At 44.3% G+C, this 17283-nt stretch overlaps 2 protein-coding genes across 5 annotated transcripts in view; both read right to left on the reverse strand.

Moving 5' to 3' along the window:
- lgals2a (lectin, galactoside-binding, soluble, 2a) overlaps positions 1-17283 on the reverse strand; it is a 205454-nt gene that overhangs the window by 56025 nt on the left and 132146 nt on the right. The window lies entirely within an intron of this gene.
- Positions 1-17283, reverse strand: part of cacna1ia (calcium voltage-gated channel subunit alpha1 Ia) — an 84325-nt gene that overhangs the window by 34444 nt on the left and 32598 nt on the right. For all 4 annotated transcript variants that reach the window (XM_061027075.1, XM_061027073.1, XM_061027072.1 and 1 more), the window contains 16 exons: positions 13472-13623; positions 12292-12477; positions 9814-9931; positions 9573-9728; positions 9277-9367; positions 8067-8221; positions 7126-7863; positions 6422-6522; positions 4855-4978; positions 4681-4749; positions 2370-2548; positions 2066-2192; positions 1603-1728; positions 1402-1491; positions 1074-1266; positions 369-520 (listed from right to left, as the gene is read on the reverse strand). In XM_061027075.1, the coding sequence (XP_060883058.1) occupies positions 369-520; positions 1074-1266; positions 1402-1491; positions 1603-1728; positions 2066-2192; positions 2370-2548; positions 4681-4749; positions 4855-4978; positions 6422-6522; positions 7126-7863; positions 8067-8221; positions 9277-9367; positions 9573-9728; positions 9814-9931; positions 12292-12477; positions 13472-13623 (2757 nt within the window). The remainder of the gene's footprint in view (positions 1-368; positions 521-1073; positions 1267-1401; positions 1492-1602; positions 1729-2065; positions 2193-2369; positions 2549-4680; positions 4750-4854; positions 4979-6421; positions 6523-7125; positions 7864-8066; positions 8222-9276; positions 9368-9572; positions 9729-9813; positions 9932-12291; positions 12478-13471; positions 13624-17283) is intronic.

Below are 17283 nucleotides of genomic sequence, written 5' to 3' on the forward strand. Positions count from 1 at the left end.
GTCCCTCAATTAAACAACTTTTATACACGAGGGGAGGAGTCAGCCGGCCGTCCTGGCGATGTAAACAAACCGAAGATAGGACTCTGAAAACTCTGAAAACATCACAGACAGTGGGACTCGGGTGTTACACCCATTGTAGACAGTCATGACTCAGAGTTATTTTCAGAGGATAGACTTGATTTATATTATATTTAAGTGTCAAAAATCACATAGAAAGCCTTTAAACAGCATTGAAAGGCGCTTCCCTCATTCATTTTGCAGACACAAATTCACAACTGGACCGGTGCCCACTGACACAGGTACACTCTCACCAAGCAGCAAATACACACACACACACCTGGCTCACAAAGCTAAAAATTCCTTCTTACACGAGGTTGATTGAAGTGCTCTAAGGACATGGTGATGACGTTGATGGCGATGATGAAGGTGATGATGAGGTCCAGGTAGTGGCTTGTGCACAGTGTGTGGATCCACAGGCGTAATTGGCCATAGCTGGAATAGTAGGGCAGCTTCTGTGCTTCTGTTGGTAGAAACAAATAACAGTCAACAAATTAAAGTAGCATTTGTGTCTGATGTTAGAGTTAAGATAAAAACTAATGCCTAAAGTTTGAGACGGTTTGAGACAGACAATAATCATAAATCCTTCAGACTATAAAATATATAACTATTTATCAAAACAAAAGACTCTCGTTGCTAATTCAAGTGTACAAAATATCACCTTTTTTCTTCCAGGGGAAAAACCAGCTGAACCATTTTAAAAAGTGGTCGAACTGGACTAACATCCAACAGAACAACATTTCCCTATTGCCGAACACATTAGCAAATGTGACACTTATTGTTTCTGTGTCGTGCTTATTTGTTCGATCATTTTTCATCCTGCTCATTGTTTTTTCTCTGTCACAATAACGCCTTTGTTTTCACTCACTTTGTGTTTGCTTCCAAGCTTTTTGGCCTATTCCATATTCCTTCTATTCAAGCCAAATCAAAACAAAATGCTCCCCCAGGAGAGGGAGAGAAAAAGAGGGCTCCTCTTTGCTCTCCCTCTCTTTGTCTTCCCCCCCCTGCTCTCTTACTTCTCCTCTTCTTTTCCATGCGCCGCTGACGCTTCTCCTCGCGCCTCTTGGCCTCCTCCACCTCCTGGTGCTGCCGGCACTTGTGGAAGTTCTCCACCACCACGCCGACGAACATGTTCAGGACAAAGAAGCTGACAATGAGGAGGAAGGAGATGAAATATAGCAGCATCCACGGATTGTTGTTGGTCACCGGCTGTGGTCGAGAAAAAAAAAAAGAAGAGAGATGGGATTGGAGGGAAAGAAAAAGATTTGGACGCATAGAAAATCAATGCATCTGTTTTTTCTGTGTTTCTTTTTCTTGTGCTGTTTGTACATTATATGACATTACCTGTTGGTCTACACCCACAGCATCCAGGCCATGATACATGATGTTAACCCAGCCATCCTTCGAGGCAAGTACAAACAGAGACATCAGAGCCTGGAGGACACACGGAAAAAGAGAGGGAAACATCCTGTTGATGAATTCTTCTGATACATTTTCCTTTATAGGCGTGCAAGACGATCCAGATTACTTAAATGTGTCACTTACCTGTCCCAGGTTGTCAAAGTTGTACTTATGATGGACCCACTTGTAGTTGGCTTGCAGACAGTCCGACTTGTTGGTGATGTTTTTGACATCAAGCCCAAAGCAGTAGAAGAACTTGCCTTTAAAAAGCTGAAAAAACACAAGACCAAGCTTTTGACTTCTTCTGGTAACTAAAAAAAAGAGACATGTGCTGTTGCAGCCGCTCCAATGTGAAATAAGAAGCTGCTCATCGTTTCAAATAGGAGAAGGTGTTATGAGGGGATGAAAGACGACAATGTGAGTTTTCTCTAGAAAGTGATGCATGTGCATGGAGGTTTCAAAGTTGCTCAGAGAGAGGCAGGGAGGGAGATAATTACTTGTTTTAATCACAGTAATGTGCAGAAAATCAAAGAACAATTGATTAATTATTCATACAAGCATGTGCATGTAATATTTATCACTAAAACAGCTGTTCCCTTTGTCATACCTGCACACCGAGAATGCCGAAGATGATGAAAAATGCACAACAGATGAGGACAATATTGCCGATAGGTTTGAGGGAAGTGATGAGGGTCTCCACCACCAGCTTCAGCCCTGGAGCTCTGCTGATCACCCTGGAGGACGGAGGGCAGACAGAGGAAAATATCCAATAAGTCACAAACTACAAAGGAGGTTGACAGAGTAGAAAAGGTTGTATGATTTGCAACATCTCTGATTCTAGGAGGGATGCATGTTATTGTTCTATTTCATGATCTAAACTCAAGAAACTGCACTCAGAGCCTCGTCCATACCTGAGGGGGCGCAGTGTCCTGAGCAGCCTGAGCACTCTTAGCACGCCCAGGATCTTGGCCCCGCCCGCCATGGACACGACGATATCAATCAAAGACACAAAAACCAGAAAGCCATCCAGAATGTTCCAGCTACTCCGCAGATAGGCCTGCTCCCCCACATACAGCCCCATGGAAACCACCTAAAGAGACGGGGAAGAAGAAGAGGTGCAGAGGGCTTATGAATAACACATGACACTTGGTAACTTTAACACCATCACCAGATATTTACAATTTCTGTTTTTTAGCTGAAATAATAACACTCGTGCAGAAAAAGGGGGTTGCAAGAAAATGTGGGAAAAACAAAAACAAATGAGAGATGATAAACAGATAGTAAATGTCAATGTCAGCTGCACAATTTTTTTTATTTATTTATTTATTTAGTCAATTTATTGAACATGTTAAGAAAATACAAACACAAAATGAAAAGGAAAAAAAACAAACAAACTGTATCCTCAGGATCCATAGCAACAAATAAATAACTCAAATAATATAGTTCATGTTCAAAAGGGATAGGAAGACAACATCAGGCTGTGAAAACTAACAAGACATTTTAAAATCTCACACAGAATGCATCACTTTAAAGAGCACACAGTTTGTTTACTGTACAATCCAATGGTGCTGTGATGATGACTCTATGTGTGCTTGTAAACGCTTCACTGTAAGACTGTCCGACACATGACGATACTTTATTCCTCTCTGACTCAAACACCGAGCAATCGATGTTGTGCAGTGCACACAAGCAGCCACATTTTGTGTTTTTGCTGAGCAGCAGCAGCGGGAGCATCATGCCTGCGCAGGCAAAAAAATTTGCAACTGACATTTGAAGCTGTTTGCCGAGTATCGGATAAAGCTTCAGAGGGACTGTGGGGGGGGGGGGGGGGGTTTAGTGTGCAAACACATCGTGATGTTTGAAAGATCAGTGCCAGGCAAACATCTAAGGACGAAATGCCAAAATGTAAACTGACTGCTATGCATGAGTACAAAACTTCCAAACACATATTGCACATGTGCAAAATTAAAAACAAAAGGGGATAGAGCATTTTCTGTTTGGGCTCCAAGACTCTGGAACGACCTGCCCGAGGAGATCAGGTCGGCAGAATCAGTCGTCTCTTTTAAGTCCCTTCTTAAGACACACTTTTTCCGGCGAGCCTTTCCTGATTTGTTACTATTTTCACTTTTTAGAATTCCTTCAAAAGAATTGTATGTATTTTACAGTTCTTTTAAAAGGGATTTTATATTTTAAAGTGATTTTTATTCCTTAATCTTGCCTTGTTTATTATTCTATGACCTGACTGTTTTTATATTTGCTGTCCTTGTAAAGCACTTTGTAACTTGTTTTTGAAAAGTGCTCTATAAATAAGATTATTATTATTATTATATTGAGTCCACAATTCAAATCATTCTGATGATGCTCTAGTGCAGAATTTAACACTTTAGGATAAGGAATAGGAAAATAACTGACATTTCTTATTCATACAAAGTACAATTATAACAATTATTTGGAGGGTGCTATGTGAGGTGCCTCATTAAGTAACACTCCACAAATGTTTGCAGCATGCCGCCGCACTGTGCTCTTTGTGTTTCTGCATCTTGTAGAAGCTCTACACTCTGTGGTGGAGTCCTGCAAAGAGATTAATGCTACACCAGCAAACACACATTACAGAGATACACGAGGCTCAGACAGACAGAGACACCGGGGAGGGGGGGACGTGTACGGCTCAGCCAGGGGGGGGGGGCTGACAAGTCTGGCGGCTCTTTGACGGGCCGGGATTGGTTAATAATTGATCGTGGGAGTGCATAATTGATGGCCCACTTGTGCCAAAGCCTTTCACTGAGAAAACACAGACAGTGGCTAAAAGGAGGTAGAGAAAAATAAAGATGTGGTGAGGTTGAGAGTGTGTCTGAACACGCTGATGAAAACAGAGGGAGGGTAAGGATACGGAAACACAAACTGGGAAACAGAAGCCGTCGACATCAGAGAGGACAGGGAGAGTGTGGGGGAGAGTGCTGGAGATGGATCACATCCATATGAAAGGAATAGGCACTAATTAATGACATTGCTTAATTGCTCTGTTCTACAAGGGAACATGGGAATTGGCAAGAATGGAAGGAAATTAGTTTGGATTTTTGGTGCACTGAGGCAAAGTCGATTTAGAGGAAAGAGACGAGACAGGAGGGCACGGGAGGAGACAGACATAGAAGACGCCTGGTTGCGGTGCTTTTCCCACACTCATTGGTGGTTATAGAGAGAGACGGGTCGTAAAAATGTTACCTTGAGTGTCATCTCGCTCACAAAGATCGCAGTAAAGATGTAGTTGGAGATGGTGAGAAAGACTCTTTCCTGGTGAGACAAGAGGGAAAGAGAGAGAGAGAGAGAGAGGTTGAGAGTCCAAAGCAAAAAAAAACATCCATGTCTCAAAAATAGACATGTTGCAGTTTGACTTACCAAGCTTCCCTGCAGTATCTTGGGCCGCTCCAGAGCGACCGTGATGCAGTTGGAGAAGATGAAGGCCAGGACCACGTAGTCAAAGAGCTTGTGAGCGATGATTGACTGACACATCTGTCTGAACCTGGAAGTGGGAGGAGATGAAAGGAGAGAAGGGATTAGTCGAGAAAAAGAGGAAACAGGAGAGTGTGAGAATGCAAAAAAAAAACAGGCTGACAAAAAGAAAACAGAGGCTAACACACACTCCGACCGAACACACTTTATAAACCCTCCTCCGTCGAATCAAAAAACGGGAGCTAAGTTTTGCTGACGGTGCACGGGAGCTCCTTCACATCTTCTTTGTAAATGGCCTCATTCAGCCCCTGTTTACAACACTTCTAATTCAGCACAAACAACACTCTCAGAAGCACAACACTTCCCTGAGCTCTAAAGGAATGACGGGAGAGAGAGAGAGAGCGAGAAAGAGAGAGAGAGAGATACAAAAAGGAAAAGGATAAAAGAGGCGCAGAAAGAGATGGGACGCTTAAATACTGAGCGTGCATTTTTCACAACTTAGCATGTGACACAGTGTACTGCCAAAAAGCAATTAAATGCCTTTGGGTGCTGTGTTTTATTGGAACGGATGAAAAAGAAAGCGACTGAATTGAAAAGGGCTGGGTGGGAGTGGGAGGTTGTTGTGTTTATTGTGTGAGTATTTCAGAACAGCCACGGAGAGATTTGATTGCCTTTTATTGAAAAACACCTTCAGGATGTAGTTTAACATTTCTTCTACAGATATCATGTCACACTTAGACGTATAGGCAGAGTTTCATGGATATCCATCCATCCATTTTCTCCCGCTTATCCGCGGTCTGGTCGCGGTGGCAGCAGGCACAGAACGTCAACCCAGACTTCCCGCTCCCCAGCAACGTTTTCCAGCTCCTCCTCCTGGGGGATTCCGAGGCGTTCCCAGACTAGACTGGATTTATAATCCCTCCAGCGCATTCTGGGTCTCCTCCCAGTTGGGTGTGCTTGGAAAACCTCCAAAGGGAGGCGTCCAGGAGGCATCCTGATCAGATGCCCAAACCACCTCAACAGGCTCCTTTCAATGCAGAGGAGTAGCAGCTCTACTCCGAGCTCCTCGGCCTATTTGTAAGGCTGAGCCCAGACACCCTCTGGAGGAAGCTAATTTCACTGCCGAGGTGCCCTTGAGCAAGGCACCTAACCCCCCCACCAGCTCAGGAGGGCTCGCTGTGGGCAGCCCCCTCACTTTGAGACCTCTCCATTAGTGCAACTCCATAGGATCCCGTTTGTGCATGTGTGTGTATTTCGGCCCATGTTTGTGTAGCATGTTCACAAGACAGAGTGTAAAAAAACAAATTTCCCCTCGCAGGATCAATAAATGATTATTATTATTATTATTATTGTTTCTTGAAGGAGAACGTCCTGTGGTTGGCCAATGACGTGGATTTTAAAGTCATGTGACAGTTTCGGCCCACATTTTAGATTTGAACACAGTTTTGAAGAAGACAGCGACCTCCTCGCTCTGGATGAGCAAAGGGAAAGGTGAAGAGGTGAAGTGACTCACTTGTTATCCGGGGAGAAGAGGAACACAGACCAGTCCTCTCTGCTCTCACACCACTCCGGTCTGTACGCCTCCAACATCTTCTGGATGCGGAAGCACAAGCTCTGCAACAAAAACACAGACATGACAACACACACAATGCACCATTCAATCACGCAGTACACACAAAAAAGACACACAGAATTTCCAAATAGAACGCGCCTGTTTATATCCCCTATATGAATTATTTACTTCTATAGCAACAGCTCGGAGCATCTTCCAACATCACCATCTGTACAGCATCTCTCCCCCACTGTCTAAATAGTCCTTTGTAATTAACCTTGTTTCTCTGGTACACAGACTTGTTTACAGAGAAAACAATGGGACTCCCATGAGGCCCAGGTGATAGGGAGTGCAAGGCTTATATAAAGCATTTGGATATCCTACACAATACACAAGAGAGCAGATTATTATTAGCGCTGTGTTCAATCTTGTACTTTTACAGAAAAGCTAATGGTCCGCTTAAAGGGAATCACAAGGCTACATCCTGTGTCGTTGTTCTCTTTAGATGCGGTTACACAGATGCTTATCTGCAGCTGCTGAATTGGACTGCATGCATGGAAAAGTTCTATGATTGCATATACTTTACTGCACTTACTCACCAGGCTTTCCTAATGCTATTACACTTTAATTCCCTCCCTCCCAACGCGCACCTGACAGTAACTCACATATTCAATGTCATCATCCAGGTCCTCCTGGTTCTTGCTGCGGTTGTTAACTTGGGGGAAGACGTCAGCCATCAGCTGGCTTTGGGGGTTCACCCCTCCAGCCTGCTCAGTCTGGTTTCTGGGAGGGGGCTGCAGGAGAGCAGACAGAGGAGTCTTCCCATTGCAGTCTTGGTGCACCCCTGTTAAGACACCCAGACTGTCAAGCCCACCGCCTCCACTGATTACCACCCCCCCAGAGAAGCTTTTCTTCCTGTAGGGAGCGTGGAGCATCATGGGGGGCAGCGGGTGGTGCGGTGGGGGCGGAGGGTGCGGCTGTCCCGGAACCTGCAGCAGGTGAGGGAGCTCAAGCGACAGAGCTCTGCGGTCCCTCCTGGGCACAAACTGGCCGGGGAGCATGGGTTGAGGAAGGTGAAGGGAGCCGCGAGGAGCCACGGCAGGAGGAGAGAGGAGAGACTCCTCCTCGTCTGGAAGGTCGTCGTGGAGGTGGCGGTGTGGGGACGAAGAGGCGCGGGGACCACGGATGCGCAGGCTTCCTCCGACGACGCCACCGAGAGCCCCCAGGCCGTAACCGTAGAAGGGCCGGGCGGGGGACGGGGTGAAGCCAGGACTAGCCGTGGGAGATGAGGAGGAGCAGGGGCGGCACCCTCCAAGGCTGTTCCAGCTTGATCGACGGGCCCACAAGGCCTGAGGCTGGGGAGGCAGTGGGCGACCCCAGGTTTGGTAAGCTCGGCCTGGATACTGAACGGAGAACAAGAAAGAGGTTTCTACCACCATTTAAAAAAAATCTGAGCCCATTTATTTACAAAAGATACAGAATTGATTCAGGGGAAAAACATTGTTTCAGTCAAACTAAATCTATGAACTACAGCCAATCAAGAATTTACAATGACCAGCATCTCCTCTGTGCTTTGGAACTGACTGCAGTCGTTCTTTATACTTACCAAAGCCCGCTGCTCCAGGTTGGCCCTACCGAGAGAAATAACACTGTTCTTCCTGGAGCCGAGAGGATAGGTCAACCTTTCTCCTTGGAAAAGACAAGGGGGCAGCGCAGGCAAGTCCAGGTGTCCATTAGGGGTTAGAGTACAGATCTTTGGGTCTGTAGGAGAGAGAGAGAGAGAGAGAGAGAGTGAAGAGAAGAGGAACAAGTGGTGATGAAGAGAAAGGAAATGTAACGGGTAATGTGCAAAATATGTTGCTTTTGGTTTGCATTGATTTGTGCGTTTCTGTTTCTTTTCTATTTGTTGTTTCTTGTGGGAGCAGCTGAATGGTTAGCAGCACTTTGGGTCCAAGACAAATTTCCCCAAGGGGACAAAAAAAAGTATATCGTATCGTCACGTCTCAGAGTCATGCACAAGTGGCAGAGGAAGGTTTAAATGTACACTGAGTCATCTTTCAGCACCCAGACAGGAGCTGGTAATGCTAACAGAAAGGAGCTTGGTCCATTCTCAAACATATCTTTTGACTGGATAAGTCTCAAGGTGCCATTAACATTTGAAATGTGATTTCTCTTCCAGTTAAGCTGCCATTTAAAAAGGCACATTTGTGCTCAGAGGAATTGTGATCAGACATCACAAAGAGGCCTCCCTGAAGCGCTGCTAAATGCTACTCTCTGCCGCATGATGCTTCTTGTTGAGCCTGCAGGGAGAGGAGGAGTGGTGGAGGAGGAGGAGGAGGAGTGGCATCAGGCATGCATTATTGTCGTTTGAGTACATTCTGAAAAAAAGGTGCTAAGCAAAGTTTGTCGTGGAAATCGGACGACAGGCAGTAAAACTGTTGACGCTAAAGGCAGAACAAAACGCGAGGTGCTTTCTGGAGTGCTGAATGGCTGGAGGATGGTTGCACTTTGACCGAAGAGCACACACATGAGTATGCTTCTTCTTTTTTCCCCAATCGCACCAAATCCACACATAAAAACGTGCAGTTTAGTATCAAAATGATGAAATAACTGAAGTGAAATTTAGTTAAATGTTGAGGGATCCCTTTGCATTTTTGAGAAGCAGAAGTTCAGTAATTGCACATTAGTAAACAAGGCCTGACTACATGCGCCTGCCTGCATTAAGGGGTGAAATGTTCATAAATCTTCAGAGGGGAGATGGAAATCAATCTGTAATTAACATAATGTGCAGTGAAGCTCCTGAGGGCATTAAATACCTGAGAGATGCAGAGAGTCTTTCTGCTTATCATTCTCCTCAAAATTACAAGAAGACCTGTCGTCGTCGGAGTAGGAGCGATTTGCATCACCCTGTGTTGGAGGTACAGCGGGAGAGGGAGGGAGAGAGAAGGAGAGACGCAAGGAATGAAGGAGAAGGACGGGAGGGGGCACAGCGTTGACGAGGAGGGGAAGAAGTGGGACAAGTTGAGTGTGTCAAACAAACATAAACATGTATAGGCTAGTCTGTAACCTTTTACATTTCTGTCCAATCCCCCCCAAAACCCAGATGTCTCACCTCAGCTTGGAAACCCTCAACCAAGATGGCGACCAGTAAATTAAAGAGCACGTAGTTTCCGAATGTCATAAGAGCCACAAAGTAGAGCGCTGCAAACGGCGAGGTGGACGCCATCCCGTTATACAGCACCATGTTCCAGTCCTCCTGAGTCAGAATCTACAGAAAACAAACAACAGATTAGGTTTAAGAATGTTGTTGCACAGTGTGTGTGTCTGTGTGTGTCTGTTTAAACCGATCCGACCTGAAAGACAGTGACGATGGCCCAGAGCAGGGAGTCAAAGTTCTTCCTGTCGGGCACCGTGTCTCCTGCCTCCGTCTTCAGGCTGAACTTACAGCCGAAGATGTGCATCCCCAAGATACTGCAACACAAGAAGGGGGGGGGATGTCTCAGCACCAAACATACAGTGATAAAATAAATCTGCCTTAATGTTGTTCTACTTTAAAAGTCTGATTTCTCTGTTTCTCAAGCTCTGTATTCAAATCATTTAAAGAAACAGGATTAAATACATGTTTTAACAATTTACAAACACAAAACAGGGGCGCTGGAAGACAAGCGGTCAATGCACAAGCCACAGAGGCTTAAGTCCATGTGAGTGGATGGCCGGGGTTCAAATCCGACCAATGGCTCCTAACCCTCTTGTTGCCACTCTCTCTCTCTCTCTCTCTCTCTCCCTGGTTTCTGACTCTATCCACTGTCCTATCTCTAAAACAAAGGCATAAAGTCCCCAAAATAAACCCTAAACCCAAAACAAAAACAATCACACAACAACAGATATGTAATAATGGAAGCTCAAAGTTAACGTTAAACAAGGAAAGATGTATTCCCCCACACCGCTATGTTCCTTACCCGAGATAAAAGACACACAAACACGTTAATTTGAACACAAAAGGCTGTTGACAAATGCTGCTCATAAACTATATAACAATGATTATGATTAATACTTATGTTGTAATCAAATCTTGTTGTCTGTATATAACTATTTTTCCATCTACCCGCACACTTCTGTTTGATGACATCCCAAAAAATGATGTTCATAATCGAGGCTTTCTACAGATCAATTCATGGAGAACCTGAAGTCTTCACTGCTGACTTCAGGTGTAGCATCTAGTGTGGCTACATGTTTAGCACTTTAGGCTAACTGCTGCTAGCTTTGTCTTAAAGCTTGAGTGCCATCTGTGTTGGCACACCTAGACTGGACTGCTGTGCTGCAAGGATAAATAAGCTGGTGGGCAGGTATGAATACACACACACACACACACACACACACACACACACACACAGATGTATGCATCACACATGCACACATGGGGCTACAAGCAGGAATGGATTAAAAGCATTAAACTGCTGAGAAACTCATTTCAGTCATTTTGAATGGATTGCAACAATTCTAATAAATTATTCTAATAACAACATTTCTGCTAATATGATTCTAATTTTCATTACCGTACACCGTGCAGAAATAATTAGAGGAAAAGGGGACTAGCGTGTGTGTGTGTGTGTGTGTGCATACCTGTGAGGTTAATAGGGGGAGAGAAGGATTTAACAGTTATATTAGAGTAAATTACAGCTTTCAGCATCAGTATCACACCAAACATTTAGGTCCTATATAAATGCTGTTTGCATGTTTAATGGAAGTTATGGAAATGTAATTCATAGAATAGTTATATTAAGATTTCTCCTCCTCTCCATCACTGAGATTGAACATTCATAGTTTACACAGTGGCCAAGGAAAAACACTGCTGATGGGGTACTGATAATCATTTATAAATTTAAGATACTGATTTGAATCTTTGAATAGATTTTCCTTTTCAGAGTTCTCTGACTGACCCGAGGCTCGTCAGTCTTATTGATAGATACTGAACACACTTTTCATTCGGGCAGATTAACAGCTACCTGACAGAAAAACAAGTGGAGGTAGAAGGTGGTTTTGTATCCTAAGAGTTACAGGGCAAAGAGAAAAGCCTCGGCACACGCTCAGACTGAATGAACTTTAATAATTGGAAGTTAATCCTGTTATTTTTTGCGCAAACTGCACGCAGGCCTTCAGCTATGTCTGCCTTGGAACGAGCTCCGTCAATCTATTTCCTTCTTAATCTGCAGATACACATTTAATATTGTAATAAAAGTGGCCAACTAAACAAACAAGCTGCTGTTAATTATCAGGCAGAGTTTTGCCAAATAGAGATGATTGGTCACAATGAGAAAACAATCTCTGTCCTCCCATTCCACACACATCCTTATTTACACTCTCGCCCTCTCTCTCCCCCCCTCTCTCTGTCTCTCTCTCTCTGTTTCTCTGTCTCTCTCTCTCTCTCTGTTTCTCTGTCTCTCTCTCTCTCTGTCTCTCTCTCTCTGTCTCTCTCTCTCTCTATCTCTGTCTCTCTCTCTCTGTCTCTCTCTCTCTGTCTCTCTCCCCCCTCTCTCTCTCTCTGTTTCTCTGTCTCTCTCCGTCTGTCTCTCCCCCCCCTCTCTCTCTCTCTGTTTCTCTGTCTCTCTCCCCCCCTCTCTCTCTCTCTCTCTCTGTCTCTCTCCCCCCTCTCTCTCTCTCTCTCTGTCTCTCTCCCCCCTCTCTCTCTCTCTGTTTCTCTGTCTCTCCCCCCCTCTCTCTCTGTCTCTCTCTCTCTGTCTCCACCTCTCTCTCTCTCTCCCCCCCTCTCTTACTTCTTTTCTTTCAAACAATATGTCACATAAGCACCTTCTCCCGTGCAGCTTGGTTACCTGAAGATGAAGATGAAGAGCATGAGCAGCATACAGAACGTGGCCACATTGTCCATCGTCTTCATCAGCACCACCAGCTGTCGCCTGAGTGCCGGCATGAACCTCACCAGCTTAATGACCCTCAGCAGTCTGAAGGTCCGCAGCACTGACAGACCGCCGTCTGCCTGCCCGATGATCTCACACACACTAGGGGTGTGTTGATGGATGTTTAACACAGAGAAAGAGATTCAGTGAGAAGATGGGAGATAAAGAGAATAAAGTTACTGTGGAGGAAAGGGAAGAGAAGATTAAACATGAATATTAATCAACAGAAGTGAAGAAAACACCAGATAACAAAAAGATCAGATAAGAGGATTAGTCAGTCCTCTGCACACAATAATAATGAATCACTACTGCAGTTTTTACCAACTGAAATCCTGCAGAATGTGAGTTCAAGAACATAACAAATCCACTCTGATGTGGAAACACACAGGAGCATCTGTCAGACTGTATCCCCAGGATGTTGAGTTCAACATTACCCACAATCCCACATATTACTCTTGCTCGTCATTACCAATTAATCAGAAAAAATCACAACGTGTCAGTCCCTCTGAAACTTTGTCATGTGTGTTCTCTGATAGTTTTATGTCCAACGCACCTACTTCATCAGATAGTTGGACGTGCAAACACCTCTAAAGGCTTTATATGTGATTTTTCAGACTTAAATATACTATAAATCAAGTCTATCCTCTGAAAATAACTCTGTGAGTCATGACTGTCTACAATGAGTGTAACACCCGAGTCCCACTGTCTGTGATGTTTTCAGAGTTTTCAGAGTCCTATCTTCAGTTTGTTTACATCGTCGGGACGGCCGGCTGACTCCTCCCCTCGTGTATAAAAGTTGTTTAATTGAGGGACTAGAGAAAAGAAGAATAACATACTGTACTCACTGCTTAACTGTGTTTCTAGATCACGCTCATTTCAGGTAAATTTACATGCAGTGTGAAGATACGAGCATAATAAAGATCGCTAGCATTAGCATGCTAGCACAACAATGCAGCGCGAGTTGTCGAGTCACAATGTTTAAGTACAACAAACTGCAGTTCCCTGAGTGTCCACTTGAGGCAGGCTCCAAAAGCCCGGGGGAAACCACATTCACATTGTTTACCAAGCAATGAGTAAGCTAATTTGTATCTCAGACCTGATGATGACGATGATCCCATCAAAGATGTTGTAGGGGTTCCTCAGGTACTCGAAGAAGCCGAAAGCAGTCAGCTTGAGGATCATCTCCAGGGTGAACATGCTGGTGAAGACGATGTTGCAGATCTCCAGGACATTGGTCAGCTCGTCGGGCTGCGTGGAGACAAACGTATATAAGATACACACATGATGAAAATTAGCAAGGAGGAGCTGGAAGCTGGAGCAGAGAAACTGGTGGAAGGAGTTGTGATACAGGGAGGCAGGTAGAGGACAGATAGATAAAAACACGGCTGATATTAAACCCCTGCTTTGCAATCACTACTGCTGCTGCTGCTGCAGCGAAAAGGCTGTCAGTCAAACTGTCACTGACCTGAAAAGGGATTTCTCTTTTTACCTGGTAAATAAAATGGATAATAACACCTTATCTTAGGCAGGGGAGAGGACAGGAGGAGATGGATATGTTACACAGGGAAACAAATTAAGTTTCTCAGCGCAGCTTGTTCAAAGGAAATTGTGAAGGAAAAACTCGGGGAGCAACACATCAGAAATAATGCACAGGAAAATAAAATGGAGCGTGTGCCAAATGTGTGTGTAACACATGGTGTCAGACACTGGCTGAATAGGAGAGCATGTTATGTGGAATTGGCACAAAGACACACAAACACACACACAGAAGAAAGAAACAAAAACAAACATGTCAGTCAGTCCTGGGTTCATTTCCATTTTTCTGTGTGTGTTTGTGCGCAGAAGTAGAGCTCCTTTATTCAAGTTTTCTGTGTGTGAATGTGAGTTATGCAAGATATGGATCAGATGCTTTCTCTGATACCCCCTGTGAATTTCAGTTTCACAGCCAGCAGAGAAAAAAGCCAACTAGCCCCTCCCGAAGCTAGCAAACCATGTCAGAGAGAAAAACACATTTGCAAGCCCTCCCTTCCCCTAATCCGCCCTTTCTCCCAATCTATCTCCATCCCTTTTTTTCTTTTCTCTTTCTGAGTCTCATTATCAGGCCGACCATCTCTTCACCGATCAATATCCTGCTGTCGATCAGAGGAAGGAGAACGGGCAGAAATAGGAACCCCGGCTGAAGGAGTAGAGGGATTGTTGAGGTGCAGAAGATGACATGACAGAATAGAGGAGAGGGGAGAAAAATACTCTCAAAATCTATAGAGTAGGACTGGAAGAACGGTAAAGGAATTAACTCCTAATAAAAAACAGTCCAAATCTCATGAGCTCAATTTTGACCACAGTGCTTTAGTCTGGGAAAATATCTCCTGTGACTGCAGCTCTGCACTGTAGCTGACACCGGACCTTTAAGCAGACTGAGGTCAAGACGGTGACATATTATAGCCACTGAGAAACTATTTTCACAGATGCAGATTTGTCTGGAGTTTAGGTTCATTTTGCATTTCTAAGGGGGGGGGGGGGGGGCATCGTCAAAAAGGAGAATACTAAAGATTGTGCGTTTCAGTCCATAGCACCAATCCTCTGGAATTCTCTACCCGTCTCGCTACGTCTTTCTGACTCTGTTGAGTCTTTTAAAAAACAATTAAAAATGTTAATGTTTAGACAGGCCTATGGGTAATCAGGTCCACCCAGTGCACCTACTCATCTATGTTTTATTGTGCCAATTATTGTTCCTGGTTATAGCAGGATTTTATAATGTCATCCATGATGTACTAATTTTTTTTTTTTTCTTCTTTCACTGTATGTATGCTGTTGTTGTTTTTTGTTGATGTAAAGCACTTTGTGACCTTTGTCTGCGAAAAGCGCTATATAAATAAACTTTATTATTATTATTACTATTAAAGTGTATCTGGACCAACAGCCGATCTCTATCGCGCAGACTCTGGTTGCAAATTCACAATATGACGCCGCCCGTCACAGGAAATATTCTAGGAACTGGAGGAGGCGGAGCCAGGCTTGACCATTTGTGTACGCACTCTCTGCTGTGGAAGCTACATCAAATCAGAGCACTGTAGCAGTAGGGCTGCTAGGACGGATACTTAGCTCCAACATAAACTTCATAGAGCTTGTTTTGGACGTTTTGCATGACACGATTCAGTAGCCAACACCTACCATGTGTGTGACACCTGTTGAGTTTGTTTAATCTTAAAGCAATAGCAAAAGTCGGAGAGCTCAGCGATGCTAAACGGGCAGTATATCAGATAAGCCGTTGTGATTGGCCCCGACTCGAATCAGGTCGGATGGAAATCTCTCTGAACAGGCGGCAGCCAGACACATCTGCCAGAGCAAATAAAACATGAGCTGGCAGATCCGTCGGGTTCCCAGGCTAGACCCTTACTCACCACTTTTTAAAAATAGAACTTGATGAAACAAATACAAAAAAAAAAAAAAGAAATGTTGCAAAAACAAAACTACAAGACGAGCTGCAGTAGAAAAAAAAGTGAATGTAGGGATTTTTAGTTTGAATATTCAGTGGACTGAACATGCTCTACCCCTCAGCGCTTAGCTCTAACCTTGACCTACGTCAAGAAGACTAAACACACAATATGAGATTTACCGCTATTGACAGAACCATCACAGCTAAACTCACAAAATATCCTCAATCCTCCCTCTCCTCGCTTTCTGCTCTTCTTTCTCTTCTAGTCTCTTACTATGCTTACAATCACATCCCTGCACCTGTGCCCTCCGACTCTACTCTTGACCTTTTACCCTAATTTCCCATCACCTGAATAATATTTCAGAGTTTATCCTCCTGTACACATCTCCTCTCCCTGCTTCTTTCCTTTCCTCAGTTAACTTGTGAATGTTGCTAGAATATGAATGACTTGAGTTTTAGTTTCCAAGCCTGCGTGTCAGTGTGCCAATTTCTCTTCTGCACATATGTCCAGATGCAAATGCACGTAGCACCCAAAAGAAAATGTAGCTCATCTTCAAACTCGCCGTCATGCAACTCTCTCACAGACATTCACAGGGTAATATGCAATTTGAATTAGAAACCACGCTTGAGTGGAACATTTCCCCCCCGAAAAACAGCGCAGGGAGCAACTGAGGCCGTCTTGTGGTTGGAAGTTTTTCAAGGAGAAGCGCATCAGTTTCAGAGTTCCTGTTTCAGAACAAACTTGCATGAGGTTTGACTTTTTTCTACTGCGGAGAGAGAAAAAAAACCTCCTGTATCACTTCTTCTGTCAGGAGAGAGAAAAAGACTCAAGAGACAGACTCGTCTGTGAGTGTGTGCATGGGAATGTCTCTACATATCTCCATGCATGCCGACTTTGACACACAAAAAAACACACACAATAACATACAGATTCAAACACAGACACAGGGCTGAAAACTGCTGTGTAACCGAAGTCTGCCTCACTCTTCTTCCCCTCTCAGTCGTCTCCTTCTCTTCCATCCCCCCCACATCCCCTCGTTTATTTTTAGAGTCTTCAGAGATGAGAGAAAGCAACTACTCTGTACGCTGTCAAAGAGTGAGTGGGTGGTTGGAGAAATAAAAGAGGGAGAGAGAAGCAGGCAGACGGAGGGTGAAAGTGAGGGAGGTAAAAAGGAGTCGGGAGTTGATGAGACACTCGGGGTAAGGCGGGAAGGACGGAAAGGAAGGAAAGGAAGAAAAGGAAAGAAAGGAAGGAAAGGAAGGAAAGGAAGACAGCAGGGAACAAAGGAGCAAGCAGGGAAAAATGATGCACAAAGGAATCTATGGAGAAGGGAGGTGGAAGTCAAATTAACTCGGAAAGGAAGCAGGAGAGGAAAAAGTGCAGAAGGAGAAAACAGAGAGGCGATGAGTTGTGAGGGAGAAATGAAGGGAAGAGAAAAATATGTTTTATGTAACAGTTTGTCACTGTATGT

Source organism: Labrus mixtus, chromosome 20 (genome assembly GCF_963584025.1).
Source record: "Labrus mixtus chromosome 20, fLabMix1.1, whole genome shotgun sequence".
Taxonomy (NCBI): Eukaryota; Metazoa; Chordata; class Actinopteri; order Labriformes; family Labridae; genus Labrus; species Labrus mixtus.